General features: G+C 58.3%; 1 protein-coding gene across 14 annotated transcripts in view; it reads left to right on the top strand.

Annotated features, from left to right (window-relative positions):
* Positions 1–12,817, top strand: part of LLGL2 (LLGL scribble cell polarity complex component 2) — a 34,041-nt gene extending 21,224 nt beyond the window's left edge. For 7 of the 14 annotated variants that reach the window (XM_067715109.1, XM_067715111.1, XM_067715108.1 and 4 more), the window contains 22 exons: positions 625–706; positions 1,001–1,116; positions 1,488–1,646; positions 3,645–3,807; positions 3,942–4,074; positions 4,390–4,444; positions 5,046–5,200; positions 6,909–7,272; positions 7,410–7,563; positions 7,653–7,757; positions 8,136–8,428; positions 8,527–8,677; positions 9,028–9,178; positions 9,835–9,951; positions 10,066–10,232; positions 10,602–10,866; positions 11,108–11,261; positions 11,515–11,543; positions 11,768–11,815; positions 12,047–12,089; positions 12,217–12,278; positions 12,468–12,817. In XM_067715109.1, coding sequence (XP_067571210.1) covers positions 625–706; positions 1,001–1,116; positions 1,488–1,646; positions 3,645–3,807; positions 3,942–4,074; positions 4,390–4,444; positions 5,046–5,200; positions 6,909–7,272; positions 7,410–7,563; positions 7,653–7,757; positions 8,136–8,428; positions 8,527–8,677; positions 9,028–9,178; positions 9,835–9,951; positions 10,066–10,232; positions 10,602–10,866; positions 11,108–11,261; positions 11,515–11,543; positions 11,768–11,815; positions 12,047–12,089; positions 12,217–12,278; positions 12,468–12,478 — 2,977 coding nt within the window. In that variant the 3' untranslated portion in view covers positions 12,479–12,817. The other 7 variants (XM_067715115.1, XR_010937364.1, XM_067715114.1 and 4 more) reach the window with 7 other exon arrangements.
* Positions 12,818–19,787: the final 6,970 nt, after the last annotated feature.

The following is a 19,787-nucleotide window of genomic DNA, read 5'->3' as shown; positions in this document are numbered from 1 at the left end:
AAGCTGTAACTCCCTCCACTGCTGCAGGGCAGGTGCAGGGAGCCTGGGGGTGCAAGTCAGCAGCACGAGGCTGCAGGGGGTGTGTACCCAGGAGGGCAGAGGCCCAGCTTCCATCGCCTCAGCCCTTCCTTAGGTGGTTAATCATTGCCAGGCCACGGCCATATCCCGGTTACGATTCTCAGCGCCAAGGCTCACGGCCATGGCTGCCGTAGGTGGGCCCACGGGTGCCCTGTGCGTCTTCTCACAGGTGCCACCACGTGGTAGCTGACAGTCTGTTGCAGTTCAGGTTATGGGTTTCGGTGGGGCGGGGGACAGGGGTACAGTGAACAGCCTAACAGTTGCCAGGATAATGCTTCACCCCTCCTGGCTGCGACAGCTCTCCCTGGTTGGCTGGCTTTACCCTCAGGGGTCAGGTTACTGGCCCGGTGCCTTCAGGGCAGGCGCCCCCCCCCCCCCCCCGCTGTCCCCTCCCCACCCTAAACATCCCCCCCACCCCCCCACCCCCGCCCCCAGCAGCCCTTCTCTGCTGCTGGGTATTTACACTCCTTGCCACGTGGGCCCAGCGGGCAGGCCGAGGGGTGGGGTCCTGCCTTGTGGAGCTTTTCCTGAGCCTGCTGCTCCCAGCTACGGTGCCCCAGGGGTGGAGTTCATGGGGTTGCACCGTGAGAACAATGCGGTAGTGCAGATCCACTTCCTGCCTGGCCAGGTGAGGCCCCCCTGCCCCCAAGCCCTTCTTACTTTCCCATCTTCCAGAAAGGACGTATGGAAAGGCAGGTGTTTGGTGGCCCGGGGTTTGGTGCCGATGGGAGGACCCGGGACAAACCTGTCTTTCCCCAGCTGCTGTTCACGGCCACCCTAACAGGAGGCGGGGGTCTCTTGGTTCTGGGGCTCTTGGAAATGACCCGCACAGGCTGGGCCGCCCCAGTGTGTAAAGGTCACGGTGAATGCTGTCCCTCCCTGGTTAACGAGACAGCACGCTTCTGCCCCGTTTCCTGCCTAGTGCCAGCTGGTCACCCTGCTGGACGACAACAGCCTGCACCTGTGGAGCCTGAAGGTCAAAGGCGGGGTGTCGGAGCTGCAGGAAGATGAGAGTTTCACGCTGCGTGGCCCCCCAGGGTAAGAACTCAGTCTTCTTGCTCTCCTAGCCAGCCTGACCCATGCACCAACTCCAGGGTGCCCTGGGAGGAGCTGGCAGGGCTGCGGCCCGCCTCCCCCCATCCCCACACAGAGCCTACGTGGGAGGCGCCAAGGGATTTTTTTCTGCTTCTTAGCCCCAGCTCTCTGCCATCTGTCTCCTGTCTTGGCAGAAAAAAAACCAGTATGTTTGTCCGGGCCTGAGTAGCTGGACCCCATCAAAGAACCTCACCGGCCTGCTTCCCCACCGCAGGCATGGCCTTCCCTGGGGCTGCTGAGGGAGTGGGGGATCCTATCTGTGGGTCCCCCCTGCCTGGGCAGGGCCAGCTCACGGGCCATCATTCCCTCTGCAGGGCCGCCCCCAGTGCCACGCAGATCACCGTGGTCCTGCCGCATTCCTCCTGCCAGCTGCTCTACCTGGGCACTGAGAGCGGCAGTGTGTTCGTGGTGCAGCTGCCGGCTTTCCGCGCGCTGGAGGACCAGACGATCAGCTCAGATGCTGTGCTGCAGCGGTGAGCCCCAGGCCTGGAGACCCTCGTGCCCTAAGGAACCTGTCCCCTCAAGTGGCCTTCTCCTTTCCATCCCGGTTATGCCTCAGGAGCTTATGATTTCTCTCCTGGGAAGTCTGTAGGGATGGGAGGACAGACTCTCAGCTCTCCACCTGTCCCCCAAATTGAGAATCTCACCCCCCAAAAAAGAGTTAGCGTTCCAGCACTAAAAGGGGTCTTGGGAGTAACTTGTCACCTCATTTAAAAGGAAAACAAGGCTCAAAATAATTGTGCAATGATACCAGCTCTCAGTCCAGCGTTCTTGGCACAGATACCACCTCTTTCAAAGCCCCGGGGCTCCACAGTGGGGCAGACGGGGCCCAGACCTCCCTGCATCAGCCGGGCAGCTTCTGCTGATGCGTGTGCTTTGGAGTCTCTGCCACATGTTCGTTTGCATGCAGGGTCCATGGCCCCGAATCCCTGGCGGCCACAACCTGTAGGTTTCTTGAGATCGTTTCAGAATCTTCGCTCGTTAATGGTGGTGTCCGTGGGAGAGAGGGAGTCAGATCAGGTCTGGGTGTGGAGGGGGGCCAGGGCCCAAAACAGGAGGGGATGGAGGAGTCCAGCAGGAGCCCACGGGAGCCAGGTTGATGGCCGTGGAGTGTTCTGCAGTGAAGAAGGGCAGGGAGAGGGCTTCCCTGGTGGCGCAGTGGTTGAGAGTCCGCCTGCCGATGCGGGGGACACGGGTTCATGCCCCGGTCCGGGAAGATCCCACATGCCGCGGAGCGGCTGGGCCCGTGAGCCATGGCCGCTGAGCCTGCGCATCTGGAGTCTGTGCTCCGCAACGGGAGAGGCCGCAACAGTGAGAGGCCCGCGTACCGCCAAAAGAAAAAAAGGGCAGGGAGGAGGCCAGTGTGCTGGGCTGTGGAGCTGCTTCATGCCCGACCTTCCTAAGGGCTCTGGGCCAGGCTTGTAACACTCATAGTCGTCAGGCCCCAGGTGATGGTCAAGCAGGGCTGGGCATTGCTGGGTTGGGAGGATTCCTGCTTGGGGCCGGGTCCTTCTGAGCACTGGGCATGGTAGAGTCAGGGCAGCGTGACCATGGCCAGAGCAGGACTGTTTACAGGGTGGCAGGCCCAGCTGGTGCTCAGCCGGGGCGCCTGGCCTGTGGGCAGGACGGTGGAAGGACCTGCTCCTCAGTGTGTGGCGGTACCAGTGCCCACCGTACCCGCGCCGGTGGGAGTCTAGTCGAGGAGGAGCCCCTGCTGGGCTTTCCCAGCCTGGGTGCCCTGGGTACCCCTCCTGTTGGTCTAAATCTTGTTCTAAATGTAGAGGGTTTGGTTTGGGTTTGAGCGTAGACATGCCCTTGGGATCCAGGCTGTTTCCATTTCCTACTCGCCCTGCTCGGTATCGGCGTTTGGTCCTGTGCCCGCCACCTCACGGTCTTCTGTTGGTGTAGCGCCTCCAAACTTCACACCAGCATTCCAGGCCCAGAAAAGGAGGAGGGGGTCAAGGCTCAAGGCCAGGCCAACTGATATAGAGAGTTTTGTTTTGTAGGTCTTAAAAACTTTTTTTTTTTTTTATGAAACACCAACACCTTGCCGAAATGCACTAGGTTTGAAGGTACAGTTTAATGGATTCTTGTTAAGTGAGCGTCTCTGCAGCCAACTCTGGGCAAACACAAAATTTTGCCAGGCCCCCAGGGTCCCCCACCTGCCCTTCTCTGTCACAGCTCCCTCCCTCCCCCAGAGGTGACCACCACATCGACTTTTCTGGAAACCACTTCCTTGCTTTTCCTTATAGTCGTGCCACCTGCGTTTGCATCCTTAGGGGGTTTTCTCTATCGCTGCCCTGTTCTATGCGTTGCTTCTCTCTCCCCTTGATGACGTGTCCTGGCAGCCTTTCCACGCTGGCACATTCCGTGCCCGCTGCTTCGGGGATGCCGGGCATGGCTGTGCCACGCTCTCAGCCATGCCCCACCGGTGGACGGTGACGTGGGCTCACGGTGCTCCCCTCGCCCAGGTTGCCAGAGGAGGTCCGCCACAGGCGGGCATTTGAGATGGTGGAGGCTCTGCAGGAACATCCTCGGGACCCCAACCAGATCCTCATTGGCTACAGCCGGGGCCTTGTCGTCATCTGGGACCTACAAGGCAGCTGTGTGCTCTGTCATTTCCTCAGCAGCCAGGTAGGGGTGCCACATGGTTCTCCCAGGCCCCACATAACACATCCAGCCCCCATCTGAGGCATGGGGGTGCAGGCGATGGAACCGCACCCCTGATCCCAGCCTTCGCGCACTCTCTCTCCTTTCCCACCGTGAAGCAACTGGAGAACGTCTGCTGGCAGCGGGACGGCCATCTGATTGTCAGCTGCCATTCTGACGGCAGCTACTGCCAGTGGCCCGTGTCCAGTGACACCCTGCAACCGGAGCCCCTGCGCAGCTGTGTGCCTTACGGTCAGTGCTCTGCCCGCCACCTGGGACCGCCTTCCAGTGAGCAAGGCGGTGTCCTCTCTGGCCCCAGTCGGTCTCTCCTGCTTTCAGATGTAGGTGTCCAACTCATAGAAGCAAAACCTGGGGCCCAGAGATGGTGAAGGCTGTGTCCGAAGCCACACAGAGGGTTTTCTGAGACGCACTGTGACTTTCTCTGGGAACTGCTCACAGCGAGACTCCCAGGCCTAGATCTGCTCCGCAGGTTTGCGGGATCTGTGCTGCAGACCCGCGGGCCTCTGAGAGCAGGAGGGCCGTTCAAGGTATTTCCTTTTCTTTTAGGCCCTTTTCCTTGCAAAGCTATTACCAAAATCTTCTGGCTGACCACCAAGCAGGGGTAGGTATCAGTGCTCTGTCCTGTTCCCTTTCTAGAGCTTTCCTGGGGAGCTGGAAAGGCTGCTCAAACCTCTGCCTGGGGGAGATGGTGCCTAGTGACTGCCTTTAGGTCTCATATCCGGGTCTCCAGGGAAGGGAGGGGGGTGCCGTTCATACCTCTCTCCGACTAATTCCTGAAAACTCATTCCCATTCTTTCCCTTCCACCCTCCTGGAGAGATGATTCAGACCAGCAGGTTCCAAACTCTGTCTTAGGAGCAGACCTGTTTCTTCAAACAGAATCATACAAGGAGACCTGATGTATAAGCAGAAAAGGGGGACAGAGGGCACTCTGGTTGAAACGGGAGTGGTGGCAGAGACTCAGAGCCTGCAGCCTGCGTGCTCCACTGCTGGCCCCCAAGTTCTCTGGGGCTGTTGAGTTGGGAAGAGACGGGGGTCCGCTCCAGCCCCTCCTGGGAACTTTGAGTGAGCACTTACACTGAGGCCAGCCCTCATGCCAGGCCCTGCTGCAGAGGCCAGTCACAGGGCCACCCCACGGCTGGCTCAGCCCTTGGCTTCTGGGGCGGCGTCAGCAGCCCACCCCCTGCTCTTCTGTGCCTGCCAGGTTGCCCTTCACCATCTTCCAGGGCGGCATGCCACGGGCCAGCTATGGGGACCGCCACTGCATCTCAGTCATCCACAACGGCCAGCAGACAGCCTTTGACTTCACCTCCCGCGTCATCGACTTCACTGTCCTCATTGAGGCGAACCCTGAGGCTGGTAGGCGAGCGGGAGTGAGTGTGAAGGGCAGGCCACCAGGAGGTGTGGGGATCCGGCCCACCCCCATCCATAAACAAAGAGGAAGGGCCTGCAGGCGTTCCCAGAGCTGCCGCCCCTGAGTCCCTAAGTCCCACTGCACCTCTTCTTTGTGTCCCCGAGGCTGCTCCCTCTCTTCCCTGCTGGCCTATGGTTTGTCCTTGCTGCCCACGCCTCCCATCCACCCCAAGCTCTCTTTGCCCTTCCCCAGCTCAGCTGGGACTTGGCCCAAAGGTGGGCAGGTCTGCACTGTTGGGCTTAACACCCACCTGGCTGAGGCAAAGGGCTCCTGGCCTGGACATGGTGAAGCCCTCCTTGTGGGGTGGGGCAGGTAGCAGTGTGGGCCAGCTGAGCTGGCCTCCTGGAACTCAGCCAGGCCAACAAAGCCCTGAGTCAGCTTTCTAAATTGGGTGACAGGCAAGACCAGAAAGGGCTGGTGTCAAAACCTAGAGAGGGGGCCTGGTGGGAGATCTCCAGGAGGGTGGGCCTCCTCCCTAGATGACTCTGACCTGACAGGCCCGAGGCCTCCAGGTGAGGGAGGCAGGCCTGCTCAGGACACCCTGGGCTGTGTTCTCCCAGCCTCACCAGTGGCCCTTTGGAGGGAGACTCTGAACCTGCTTTTCCTCCTTTCTCAGCCTCTTCTTCCCTCCTCATACCTGACAGCGTGGTGGGAGCCAGGGCCAGTTTTTGGTCGATTCTTTTAGGTTTTCTACATTGATGATCATGTCATCTGTGAACAAAGATGGTTTTACTTCTTTCTTCCCAATCTGTATGCCTTCTATTTCCTTTTCTTGTCTTATTGCATTAGCTAGTACTTGAAAATGAGTGGTGAGAGGAGGCAACCTTGCCTTGTTCCTGATCTCAGTGGGAAAGCTTCACGTTTCTCACCATTAAGTATTACATTAGCCGTAGGTTTTTTTGTTTTTTTTGTTTTTTTTTTTTTTAGCGGTATGCGGGCCTCTCACTGTTGTGGCCTCTTCCGTTGCGGAGCATAGGCTCCGGACACGCAGGCTCAGCAGCCATGGCTCACGGGCCCAGCCGCTCCGCGGCATGTGGCATCTTCCCAGACCCGGGCACGAACCCGCGTCCCCTGCATCAGCAGGCAGAGTCTCAACCACTGCGCCACCAGGGAAGCCTGCTGTAGGTTTTTTGTAGATATTCTTTATCAAGTTGAGGCAGTTCTCCTCTATTCCTAGTTTACTGAGAGTTTTTTTTTAATCATAAATGGATGTTGGGTTTTGTCAAATAGTTTGTCTGCATCTATCGCTATGATCATGTGATTTTTCTTTTCTTTTTTTTTTTTTTGGCCACACCACACGGCTTGTGGGATCTTAGTTCCCCGACCAGGAATTGAACCCGGACCCTTGGCAGTGAGAGCATAGAGTCCTAATCACTGGACTGCCAGGGAGTTCCCGATTTCTCTTTTTTAGCCTCTTGATGCAATGGGTTTCATTAATTGTTTTTCGAAAGGTGACGCAGCCTTGCATACCTGGGATAAATCCCACTTAGTCATGGCATATAATTCTTTTTATGCGTTGTTGGATCTGGAGCTTGCTTTTAAAATGTGGGTTCCCTGACTCCAACCCTAGAGCCTCAGATTCTACAGGGCCAGGCTGGACAGACTGCTTCCCAGTGGCTCCTGCAGCCCCTGACCCTTGGCCTGTCCCCACAGCCCTTGATGACCCCTATGCCCTGGTAGTGCTGGCTGAGGAGGAGCTGGTCGTGATTGACCTGCAGACGGCTGGTTGGCCGCCGGTCCAGCCTCCCTACCTGGCCTCCCTGCACTGCTCCGCCATCACCTGCTCCCACCATGTCTCCAACATCCCCCTGAAGCTGTGGGAGCGCATCATCGCTGCTGGCAGCCGGCAGAACACACACTTCTCCACCATGGTAGGTCTGGCCCCGGCCCCAGCCCCGCCCCAGCCCAGAGCCAAGCTCGCCCATGAACTTCTCCGTCATCTCCTCCAGGAGTGGCCCATCGACGGTGGCACCAGCCTGGCCCCGGCCCCACCCCAGAGGGACCTGCTGCTCACGGGGTAGGTGACGTTGATCGTACTCTCCTGCCTAGCGGGACGTGTAGGGTGGGAGCAGAGCTCGGGGGGTGTGCGTGCCAGTCCCGGGCTCCTCTGGCCCGGCATCCTTCTCACGGGCGGCAGGCGGGCTCTGCCCACAGGCACGAGGATGGCACAGTGCGGTTCTGGGATGCCTCGGGCGTCTGCTTGCGGCTGCTCTACAAGCTCAGCACGGTACGGGTGTTCCTCACCGACACAGACCCCAGCGAGAGCCTCAGTGCCCAGGGTGAGGACGAGTGGCCCCCCCTCCGCAAGGTGAGGCCCGGAGCCTGGGAACCAGGGAGGGCGGGGATGGGCCAGGTCCAGCACTTAGGGCCCCTCACGGAGCTCTTCTCCCTTGTCAGGTGGGCTCTTTCGACCCCTACAGCGACGATCCCCGGCTGGGCATCCAGAAGATTTTCCTCTGCAGATACAGTGGCTACCTGGCTGTGGCTGGCACAGCAGGGCAGGTAGCGGGCCGGGCTGGGCGTGCGGAGCCGTGGGGAGGGCTCATCAGGTGACTTTGGGCAGCGTCCAGGCCCACAAGCTTCCTTCTCAGTCTTGGGGGGCAGCAGGGCCAGGAACCAGCTTCCTGAGCGCCCCCCTGGTGCATCCCCTGCCCCTGTGGTTCTGATTTCTCCCAGTGAATAGAAGTTCCCTGATCCCATTAGAGGGAGGCCTTTCTCCTCCAGAAATCAGGGTTAAGAGCCAGAGGTTGGGCACTTCTGACCCTTGGCCTTGGCGTGGAGCTTGGGTCCTTTGCCGCCCCTGCCGTTAGGGTCCCTGAGGTCCTGCCGTCCGTCCCTTGGTGCCGGGGGGTGGTTCAGCCCATCTGCCGCCCCGCCCAGGTGCTGGTGCTGGAGCTGAATGACGAGGCAGCGGAGCACGCGGTGGAGCAGGTGGAGGCCGACTTGCTGCAGGACCAGGAGGGCTACCGCTGGAAGGGGCACGAGCGCCTGTGTGCCCGCCCGGGGCCCGTGCACTTCGAGCCCGGCTTCCAGCCCTTCGTGTTGGTGCAGTGCCAGCCCCCGGCTGTGGTCACCTCCTTGGCCCTGCACTCCGAGTGGCGGCTCGTGGCCTTCGGCACCAGCCACGGCTTTGGCCTCTTTGACCACCAGCAGCGGCGGCAGGTCTTTGTCAAGTGAGCAGACCTCCCGGGGTGGCCGGGTCTGGGATTGGTGCCTGGATTGGCAAGGTCCCTCAGGCCCTGGCCACGCTGATGGCCCATCGTCCCCCCAGGTGCACGCTGCACCCCAATGACCAGCTAGCCTTGGAGGGCCCGCTGTCCCGTGTGAAGTCCCTGAAGAAGTCCCTGCGCCAGTCCTTCCGCCGGATACGTCGCAGCCGGGTGTCCAGCAGGAAGCGGCGGCCTGCTGGCCCTCCGGGAGAGGTGAGGCCGGGGCCGGACACGAGCCCGGGCAGAGCCCGGAGCAGCCAGCGGCAGGTCCCCACCACCCCTCCCTGCCCCGCCTGCTTTGGCCATAGACACGGGCTCTGGGCCACCCCCGACCCCCACCAACCCGGTGACCTCAGATCCGCCGCACTGCTTCTCTGTGCCTCGGCTTCCCTAAGTGTGAAAGGCAGTCATTGTAATGCCTCAGGGCCACGTCCTCAGTATTACCAGGCAGGCGGTGGCAGGGGCTGTGGCCACTCTTCCTGGAAGGCTCGCTGTTGAGCCATCTGATGCCCCCGGGAAGGAAGGCGAGAGCCCACCCTCAGGCCTGGCCCACTCGACTGCAGGTGCAGGAGGGGAGCAGCAGGGCAGAGAGGACTGGCCTACAGAACATGGAGCTGGCGCCCGTGCAGCGCAAGATCGAGGCCCGCTCGGCGGAGGACTCCTTCACGGGCTTCGTCCGGACCCTCTACTTCGCTGACACCTACCTGCGGGACAGTGAGTGGCCAGCTTGAGGTGGGGGGCCCTCTGGCGTGAAGGCGTGTCGGAGGCTGCTGGCTGGTGCACCCCTAAGAGGGGTTCCCCCTGTGAGCAAGGGGAGACTGGAGCCCTCGCCCGCCCCTTTCCCTCCCGTGCCTGGGTCTCCGAGTCTGATCGCCCTGGCTTCGTATCCAGGCTCCACCACTCTCTAGAAGTGTGACCTTGGACGTGTCACTTAGCCTTTCTGGGCCTCGCTTCTCCCCCTGTAAAATGGAGGGATAGCTTCCTCCTAGAGTGGCTGCGAGCGTTGGGACGTGCCACGTGCCTGCTGGTACCCAGTAGGCCCTCTAGAAGCTCTCTGGCTGTTTCTCTTCTCCTGCCAGGGCCAGGGTGGGCTGAGGGCTGTCTGCTGCTGTATCTCGAGGGCCGAGCTGTCCCGGGTTTGGGCTCCTCTGCATGGGGCTCTGGGTTGTCAGAGGGCCTTCCCAGCCTTTTTCGTCTACACCCAGGAGGTAGGCAGGGCCCACAGCAGCTCCATTTTACAGAGGAAGAAATTGAGGTTTATGGAAGTTTGCTGACTTGACCTTAGAGTCACACAGGTAGTGAGCCAGGTCTCCTGGCTCCCCCTGACCCCCAGAGCCAGGGGTTAGATGTAAACCTTTGCCTCCTGGCAGGCTCCCGCCACTGCCCCTCGCTGTGGGCTGGCACCAATGGAGGTACCGTCTACGCCTTTGCCCTGCGCGTGCCCCCCGCCGAGCGGAGAATGGATGAGCCGGTGCGGGCGGAGCAGGGTGAGCGCTGGCCGGGGGGAGAGCGCTTGTCTGCCTCGGCTGGGAGCGGGAGGGTGTCTCCGGCCTCGTGCTGCGCCCGACCACCAGCCCCATCGCCTCCCTCCGTCCCCGCAGCCAAGGAGATCCAGCTGATGCACCGAGCGCCCGTGGTGGGGATCCTGGTGCTGGACGGACACAGCGTGCCCCTTCCCGAGCCCCTGGAGGTGGCCCACGACCTGTCAAAGAGCCCCGACATGCAGGGAAGCCACCAGCTGCTTGTCGTGTCGGAGGAGCAGTTCAAGGTGCCTTATGGGAGGAGGTGGGGTCCCCTGGGAATCCCTGGAACAAACGACAATGGCTGGGACTCACTTAACGTTGTGTTTGTAGTTGCTGTGTGAGGGCTGCAGAGGCCCAGGAAAGAAGCAGGGTCTTGATGGAGCCCCGGACCCCAGGGTCAGTGGTGGGGACACTGAAGCAGGACCTGTGTCTGGGGAAGGGACAGAAAACACAGACAGGGACTGGCGTCCTCGCAGTCTGAGTGCAGCGACCACACGTCTGAGGGCCAGGCCCAGCGGCAGCCTCGGGCAGGGAAGCGGGAAGTCCTCGCTTGACTGGATGAAGCTCTGCACACTGGTCTGGCTTCAGGCGTGACCGGCTGCCCTGTGCCCTAGGTGTTCACGCTGCCCAAGGTCAGCGCCAGGCTGAAGCTGAAGCTGACCGCCCTGGAGGGCTCGCGGGTGCGGCGGGTCAGCGCGGCCCGCTTCGGCAGCTGTCGAGCCGAGGACTACGGGGAGCACCACCTGGCTGTCCTCACCAACCTGGGCGACATCCAGGTGGTCTCGCTGCCCCTGCTCAAGCCCCAGGTGCGGTACAGCTGCATCCGCCGGGAGGACGTCAGCGGCATCGCCTCCTGCGTCTTCACCAAATATGGCCAAGGTGTGCAGGCGGTGGGCACGTCGGGACCTCTGCCCGCAGGGCTGCGTTTGGGGCTCCTGCTCTGCTGCGGGGGCTGCTGGGAAGGGCAGTCGGGGGTATTCCGGTCAAGGCCAGGCTCCTCAGGCAGAGAACTTTGGGAGCCTCTGGCCCCTAATCCCCCCTGGGGGGGCAGCTCTGTTGGCAGCCACAAGGTCCGGGAGACTCAGGCTGGCCTCACCTGCCAGGCTTCTCCGCCCCCCAGGTTTCTACCTGATCTCACCCTCCGAGTTTGAGCGCTTCTCTCTCTCCACCAAGTGGCTGGTTGAGCCCCGGTGCCTGGTGGATTCCCCAGAAACGAAGAACCACAGCCGTCTCCACGACAGATCGGGCCCTGAAAAGGCCTCGGGCCGAGCCAGGTGGGTAAGAGGCCAGGTGGCCTTTGCTCCAGCCCCTCCTCACCCCACCCTCCCTGGGGTGCCCCCTGGGGGCTGGTCAGAGTCCCCTTCCCCCGTGAACTCAGCACACCCTCCCAGCTCTGCCTCCTTGCCCCCCTTTGTATGCCCCACCCTCCCACGCAAGTTGGTCAGTCGACCTCATTCTTCACGGGACCAGGGCTTTCCAGAACGGGGAGCCTAGTGGCCCCCCATCCTTACTGTCTCTTCTCCACAGGAATTCAGGGAGCCAGAGTGATGGAGAGGGTAAGACAGGCCTCTCGGGGGCCAGGGGCGTGTGGGGGCCGAGGCGTTGTGAGCACACCTGGGGAGGGAAGGGGATCCCAGGTGAGCAGGTGGTGTTTGGGCTGGGAGTCGAAACAGCTTCCCTTCCAGTCCTGGGCTCAGGCTTCAGCACCCCCACCCCCAGAAGCAGGGAGCTGGGGCAGAGGAGGGCCCAAGGCTCACCTGGCCTGGCCTCTGCCTTCCAGAGAGGAGGTCGGGCCCCGTGATGGAGCACGCTCTGCTCAATGACGAGAGTGAGTCAGGGCAGGTGCTGGTGGGCTGGCTGGCAGGGGGGATGTGCGGGGCGGAGGGTGGGAGCGTGCTTGGAAGGCCAGGCTGGGAACGAGGGCCGTTTTCCTGAAGGAGGGCAGTCCCGTTCACCCCATCAGTAGAAGGGGCAGAAAGGGGGGTGTCCGGCCCAGCCCCAGCTTGCCTCACCACGCCTCTGCTCCCCGCCCCTGCCCCCCTGCCCCCCTGCCCCGCAGGAGTCCTGAAGGAGATCCAGAGCACGCTGGAGGGAGACCGAGGGTGAGTGACCCTCAGGCTCGCAGGGCTGGGCCCCTGGTGCCGGGAGACGTTCCAGGGGAGCTCTGGGAATGAGGGTCCTTGTCTGCAGCCCCCGTGGACGGTGACGGCCCTGTCTTTGCCCACGCAGGAGCTGTGGTGATTGGCGTTCTCCGCGAGTGGCCGTGGGGTACAGCCTCAGCAATGGGGGAGGTAAGGGCTCTGGGTGCTGCTGCACGGTGGGGTGGGGCACGCTCCTGGGGAGGGATAGGAGGGACAGGATCCCCCGTCCCCGCTCCCCAAGGCCCTTAGGCCTATCCCAGCCCTGACACACACCCCCACTTGCCCGAAAACCTCCATGTCTGGGCTCAGGCGGGTGACTGAGGCCCCCGTCCCGCCCAGGGTGCTCCTGAGTCGCTGTGGCTCTGTCTCCTTCTGCACGACGAACACACACTACTGACGGCTCTTCCTGGGGGCACTGCCCCACCTGGAGAGGCCCGTGCACTGGGCCGTGCAGGGGCTGGGGGCACCCCCAGTGCCCACCCTGCTGCTGCTCCTGGCCTTGGGAGAGGAGGGACCCCAGGCCCCTGGGGCTCTCCCTCCTCGGGCCTTGACCCTCTCGGTCCTTTTGTCAATGTTGCACAGTTTTTATCCCCGTCTCCCCGCTTTTTGTAGTGGGCTGGGTTTTAAATTATAAATGTTAACTGCCTCTGGGTGAAAAAGTTTTTAATAAACACCTTATTACCTCTTCACTGGACTGGCCCAACGACTTTACTTTTTTAATTGTGCAGAGATTTTCCACGTAAATAGGAATGATCGTTAGCTGGTTCCTTGCCTTTGCCCCTCGGGTCCATCCCCTGGACCAGGCTGGTGCTCAGGAGAATCTGTTTTTTAAGCTATTTGAATCAGATCAAACTGTATCTGGTCGTGTCCAAACGCTATATGCCTTCTCTCTTTGGGAATAAATGGTGAAAGTTAACTGAATTGAGTCTGACTGCATCCCCGGGTGGGGGGCAGTGGGAGGCCCCTAGCTGCCCCTGGCTGGCCTTCCCTTGCTGTTAGGAGGGGAAGATGGACACACTATCTCAGGCCCGATGGCTTCTTCCGGATTTCAGGGAAGGACTACGGGGTGCTGCTGAGGCGTGGGGGGCAGTTAAGGTCTTTGTAAGCCCGGGGTTTGATTCAACTTGGGCCACATCTTTATTCACCTGTCTTCACTGAGCACCAGCTATATGCCAGGTGCTCGGGGTTCAGAGGTGGCCAAGACAATGTGATCCCTGCCCTCGTGGGGTCCTTACAAGTGCAGGAAGTGTTAAGATGAGGGACATCTGGGGGCTTGTGAGAAATGTGCCTGGGGAGGTGACGTTAAGTGTGACGGGAGAGGTGACCTGGAGCTGGCTGGGCAGACTGTTCTGTGCAGAGGACTGGGGGCGGAGAGGTACAGCAGCACGAGAGGGAGTGTTCTGCTCACCGTAGAACGAGTAAAGAGCTGAGGGTGGCCAGCAGGAAATGAGCTGAAAATGCCAGGGCCAGTCCAGGAGCCTCGTGAGGGCGAGGGCACCACCACGGGCCGCAGGAACCCACCCTGGCCTGAGCGCGGAAAGGGCCTGTTGGAAGGACACGGATTGCTCAGGGAGCAGAGGAGGAGCTGAGGCCCAGGTCCCAGGACGGACACACCGTGGGAGCATCCTCCGCACCCACCCTCCGGCCCAGCACGTCCAGCTCAAGAGTCGCTGCATTTTGGAACTTGGACCACTCGAGCATCCCTTGTTTCTCCTTAGAGGAACAGTGGGGGCTTACTGAGATGGAGCCCCAAGAGCCGCGAGGAGCGGGAGGGACAGCTCCCCAAAGGAAGAAAATGCTGTCCCGGGAAGAAGTGGAGAAAGGATGCTGGGCAGATAAAGACAAAGCCACGGGTGTGGGGAAGGTGGGGAGAACTGCACCCTCTGCAAGACAGTCTGGACTCCATCCTGAGACAGCGGAAGCCTTTGAAGGACGTTTTTTTTCTGCCGCGCTGCGTGGCACGTGGGATCTTAGTTCCCAGACCAGGGATCGAACCCACGCCCCCTGCAATGGAAGTGCTGGACCGCCAGGGAAGTCCCATCTGGAGGGCTTTAAGCAGGGAAGTTCCATGAGGAGATTTATTCTTCTAAAGATTACTGTAGCTTCAACCGCAGCTACAGCAACCGAGTTCCACTCAGGCAAATTACTTACCTGCTCTGCATCAGTTTCTCCTGGGAAATGGGATAACAGTATTCCCTCGTGATCTGTTGCCAGGTTCCTATGAGACGTCGAGGTCAATGGGCTAACGATGGGGGAGGCCCTCTGTCAGGGTCAGGGAGAACATCTTAGAGTTTGAGGCATAGGATGTCTTCTCTAACTCGGGTTGGCACTGGGGTCCTCAGTCTGTGGGTCAGAGGATCCTGTGCCAAAAGTGGGTGCCAAGGAAGGAGTGGGAACATCACACCCAGAGAGCTGGGCTCCCCACCTAGGGAGACAGGTATGGTTTTGTGACTGCCAGTTTAGGGGAGCTTCCATGTCTTTTATCCAGTTGGCCTAAATTACCTCACACTAATGGACAAGCGACACGAAGTTTCCTGCCAAGAAACCAAGACTTGAAGATCACGGTAACAACGCAAACGCCAACAAATGAGAAGAAAATGGCAGAGCCAATACCTCCGTGGCTTCGTGGCTGCCGCAATGATCCGGCTAATCAGCTCGAACAAGAAGTCAACAAGCGCACACACGCACCTGAAAATACCAAGAGGGCTCTTTGAAAATGGAGTTACCCCGCGCACATTAAGGACGAGATTTGCCTTAAGTACACTGTGCTCTGAAGCGTTAGCTTACGTTGGTGGTTCAAATAGTTCAGAAGAAAAGTTCTCATATTAGGAGTGTGAGACCAGCCATTTTTATGGATAGGCGTGCTCTAGAAAGGGGACTGACGGAAGCTGGGCTGGCCCCGAGGGAGAAGTGGGGTGTCCAGGGAGAGGTGATGGGAGTGGTGAAACGGACGTATTGAGAGGTTGAGTTGACCAGGATGGCTGCCAGATAGACCGGTGAGTGAGTGGGAGGGGTCACTGCCAATTCCAAAGGCCCTGGAGGGGGCTTCCCTGGTGGCGCAGTGGTTGAGAGTCCGCCTGCCGATGCAGGGGACACGGGTTCGTGCCCCGGTCTGGGAAGATCCCACGTGCCACGGAGCGGCTGGGCCCGTGAGCCATGGCCGCCGAGCCTGCGCGTCCGGAGCCTGTGCTCCGCAACGGGAGAGGCCAGAACAGTGAGAGGCCCGCGTACCACAGAAAACAAAAACCAAAGTCCCTGGAGACGTACCACAGGCAGCCAGTCTGGAGACTTAGATCTGAGGGCCTTCGGCATCCAGAGGTGGAAGACAGTGTTCACCTACATCTGAAAGTCGCGCGGATCCAACCCTCCATCACTGGCTTTGCCTGTGACCGGCTGTGTGACCTTGGATAGATGACCTCACTCCTGCGCCTTTGTTTACTTATCTCCAAAATGGGCTGTGATAATAGGGCCGACCTCAGAGGACTGAAAGGATTAAATGAGAATCTGTAACAGCCCACAGCAGCTGGCTCCCAGTAAACACCCAACCAAAGGAGGTGAAAGTTACTGTGAGGTGGGTGAGGCCAGGAGAGGAGGAGATGGATCAGGAGGGAGGGAAGGAGTGTGGAGTGGAGTGAGAAGAGGGCTTGCACAGACCGGAGGAGGAGCTCACAGTCCTCGTGAGCAAAGCAGATGAAGGAATGAGCGGGAAGGAGGAGGCAAAGGGGAGAACTGGGCTTGGGGCTGGGGCCCCTCTGCCCTGCTATCAGGTTTGTCCAGGGGAGTTCCCCGGAGATTGTTGGAAATCACACAGCCAGGAAGTGGGACAGGGGAGGGACCAAGCCTGTCTGGTTCTGAAGCCAATTCTCAGCAGAAGTGTCATGGAGCAGAATAGCGGGACCCGGGCTTCCCTGGTGGCGCAGTGGTTAAGAATCCACCTGCCAATGCAGGAGACATGGGTTTGAGCCCTGGTCCGGGAAGATCCCACATGCCGTGGAGCAACTGAGCCCGTGCACCACAACTAGTGAGCCTGTGCTCTAGAGCCCGCAAGCCAAAACTAGTGAGCCCACATGCCACAACTACTGAAGCCTGCGTGCCGATAGCCCATGCTCTGCACCAAGAGAAGCCACGACAATGAGAAGCCCGCGCACCGCAACGAAAAGTAGCCCCCGCTCGCCACTAGAGAAAGCCCGCGTGCAGCAACGAAGACCCAATGCAGCCAATAAATAAATAAATAAATTAATTAATTAAAGAAAAAGAATAGCGGGACCCTTGAATTGGGTCCCCAATTTCTCACTTACTGGCTGTGTGTCCTTAAGCCACTTACCCTCTCAGAGCCGTTTCCCCATCTGTGAAATGAGACCATATCTCCTTCCTAGGGTTTTGGGGGGTTTGAATGAAATGAAGCTTGGGAAGAGAACTAACTGAGACTCAGAGGATCAGAAGTGGCCATGCCCACGGAGCTGAGTGAGATCCGAGCTCTGTCCTGGATCAACCAGAGGGAGAGGAGGGCAGGGGAGAAGGTAGGAGATTAGAGACAGGTGTGGAGCTCTCCCTCTGCCCCCAGAGCCCACAGGACACATTGTAATGGGCTGGACAAATGGAAGTTCTGTGTGTAGCTGATGGTAGCTCCTCACACATATTCTTTTGCCAGGTCTTGGGAGCCAGACTGCCTGAGTGGGCATCCCACTTCTTTTTTTTTTAATATATATAATAATATATTCATTTTTGGCCGCGCTGTGCAGCTTGTGGGATCTTAGTTCCCCGACCAGGGATTGAACCCAGGCCCTCGGCAGTGAAAGCACAGAGTCCCAACCACTGAACTGCCAGGGAATTCCTGGCTTTCCAGTTCTGACACTCAGCTGTGTGCCTCAGTCTTATCGTCCATAAAATGGGAATCCTTACAGCACCAACCTCTTAGAGTGCTTTCAAGAATTAAGTGAATTCAGGGAATTCCCTGGCGGTCCAGTGGTTAGGACTCCGTGCTTTCACTGCTGAGGGCCTGGGTTCGATCCCTGGCTGGGGAACTAAGATCCCACAGGCCACAGGGCGTGGCCAAAAAGAAAAAAAAAATTAACTGTAGTGCTTAGAACAGTACCTAGCACATCATCATCATCATTATTATTAGACCAGGGCAAAACAGTGAGCTCTTTCTCTGTGTTATCTTTTAAATTATAAAACGCATACAGAATAGCACAAGTCATAGGAGTACAACCCGATACACCTCCGCCAACTGAACAAAGAGTATCACCCGTGGAGGCTCCCTTGTGACCCTTCTAGTCACTACCAACCTCCCACCCCCCACCCCAGGCACCACTCTATAACTAGCTCAGTTTCCTCTTTTCGTACTTGATGTAAATAGACTCATACAGTGACTCTATAACTCTTTCTGGCTTCTTCACTCACCATTACGTTTGTGAAATAACCCATGTATGTTGCCGACAGCGCTGTGTAATCATCCACTGTGTGAATACATCACCCCACTTCCTGCTTTCTGCAGGTGAAACAAGCCCTGTGAGTCTCATGGCCCTTTGCCTTGGTCAGTATTGGCGGTGGGGAAGCGCAGCTTACAGACTTTCACAAAGACACCAGTTTTATGAGCTCCATGGTAACTGATGTTACCCATGATGTTACCCATGAGCTTGTGTCCCTTTGGGACAGCCGCTTCCTTCACTAGAAGGCTGCTTCCTTGGCAAAGGCCAAGTCACTTTCAACTCCTTGCTCAAACCAGGCCTCTGGGCTGTGAGCGGCCCTCCTGGGTAACGTGAGTGCTTGCAGCAGCTCCACCCAGGTCTGAGGCTGGCTCCAGGAGATGTGCAGAGAGGTGGGTACAAGGCAGGTCCAAGCCAACTGGAGAGCATACCAAGGAAAGGGCCACAATCTGGAACGTTACCTCCCCCACTCTGATTCTGGGCAGGGCTGCTGGTGAGGAGAGGCCAGAGTGAGTGGTCAGCAGGGGCACGGAGCCCTGCGGGGCAGGTCACAGGCCCTGGCTGGAGATCTCATCTGACTCCATCTTGGGTGCCCCGGAGCCTACCCTGCAGCAGCTGCCTTGCCCTGGGGCCATCCAAAAAGGGCTCATGAATCCTGCCTGGGTTTAACTACAGTATAACCATCAAGAAACAGATCCGCATCAATACAAAGATGGGTAAAGAATGAGAAAAGACAGGTCTCAGGAAAAAAAAAAAAAAGGCTGTAAGATGGAGGAAAGCTGCTTATTTTCACAGAGAAATGAATTTAAAAGACACTGAGATTTGTCACGTTTCAGAGTGGCAAAAATGTTAGGTAACACCATGCCTCAGTGCCATGTTAAAATGGGTGGTCTCCTATCTTGTTAGTGGGAGTGTAAATTGATACAGCCTCCGTGGAGGAAAATTTGGAGCACTCCAAATTACAAATACACATACCCTATGGCCCAGCAATTCTACTTCTAGGAATTGATTCTGCTTGGACACAGGTGAAGTCAATGTTGTTTGTAACTGAAGCAAAAGCTGAGATGAAGGCATCCTCCGTTTCAGACATAAAAGTCTGTTAGCCTAAAGCAATTTTTAAAAGTCAGTTATTTTACCAGGAAAACAGGTTTATTCAAGAGCAGCAAAGAATTACAACACAGGATAGCAACTATGGCCAGCAACACACAACCCTGCTAACGCAAAGGAGAGGAAACTTTTTTATAGAGGAGAAGGGGAAGTTGGGAAAGGCTGTTATAAACAAAAAGACCATTGGAGGAAATTGGGAATTTGAAGCACAGTGGCTTTTCATTGTCTTAGTTTGACAGTTTCTCATTGGCTGAGCTGTGCCAGGCAAGGAGAAAATCTTTTTTCCTCCAGCTGGCTGTAGTACAAAGTACATTTCTTTCCCTTGGGATCTGCATTGAGGTGGAGGGGTAAGCGTGTAAGAGCTCCCCCTTCTGGCCTCTGGACTCCATTTTAGTAAGGTTTCCCTTGATTAATTTTCACACTATCAATAAAGAATTGGTTAAACTATGGCACGTTCATTTGCTGGATTATTATGCAGTTGTAAAAAGAAAAGAAAAAGATCATTATGTACTATTATGAAATCTCCAAGTTAATCTGTTAGATTGGAAAAAGCAGAGTGGAGAGCCATGAGCTAGAAAAGCTTCCACCTGTGCTCAAAGGGAAAAAGAATACTTGCTTTTCTGTGCGTGGATAGCTCTTGAAGGCAATACAAGAAATGGGTAACCTGGACTTCCCTGGTGGCGCAGTGGTTAAGAATCCGCCTGCCAATGCAGGGGAGGAGGGTGGATTCCCCTAGAGACCCCAGGACGAGGAGGACGGTTCTTTTGGCACCCCTCACGCCCTGCTGAAGAAGCAGTGAGGCGGGAGCAGAGCATGGGCCCCCTCGATTTGGCGTGGTGCCAGGCTGACCTGGCCGTCAACAACTCCAGGCGGCACGGTTGCCCTGTCCACGGCCTTTGTCCGCAGTTGCAGCTCCTCTTTCCTGGGCGGCCTCCACTCTATTGTTGGCCGGGGAGGTCAGGACCCGCAGCCACCTGCATTATTGATGCTCACGCATAAAGCGGGAGATGCGGGGGCGGGTAGATTGAGCCTGTAGCCGCAACCTGTGATGTGCTGCCGAGGGCACCTGCGGGCAGCCAGCTCCTAGGGAAGAGGACAGGAGGGAGACGCCGGGAAACAAACC

Source organism: Pseudorca crassidens, chromosome 19 (genome assembly GCF_039906515.1).
Source record: "Pseudorca crassidens isolate mPseCra1 chromosome 19, mPseCra1.hap1, whole genome shotgun sequence".
NCBI lineage: Eukaryota > Metazoa > Chordata > Mammalia > Artiodactyla > Delphinidae > Pseudorca > Pseudorca crassidens.
Note: the sequence above shows the minus strand (reverse complement) of the source record. Positions and strands in the feature narration are given on the sequence as shown.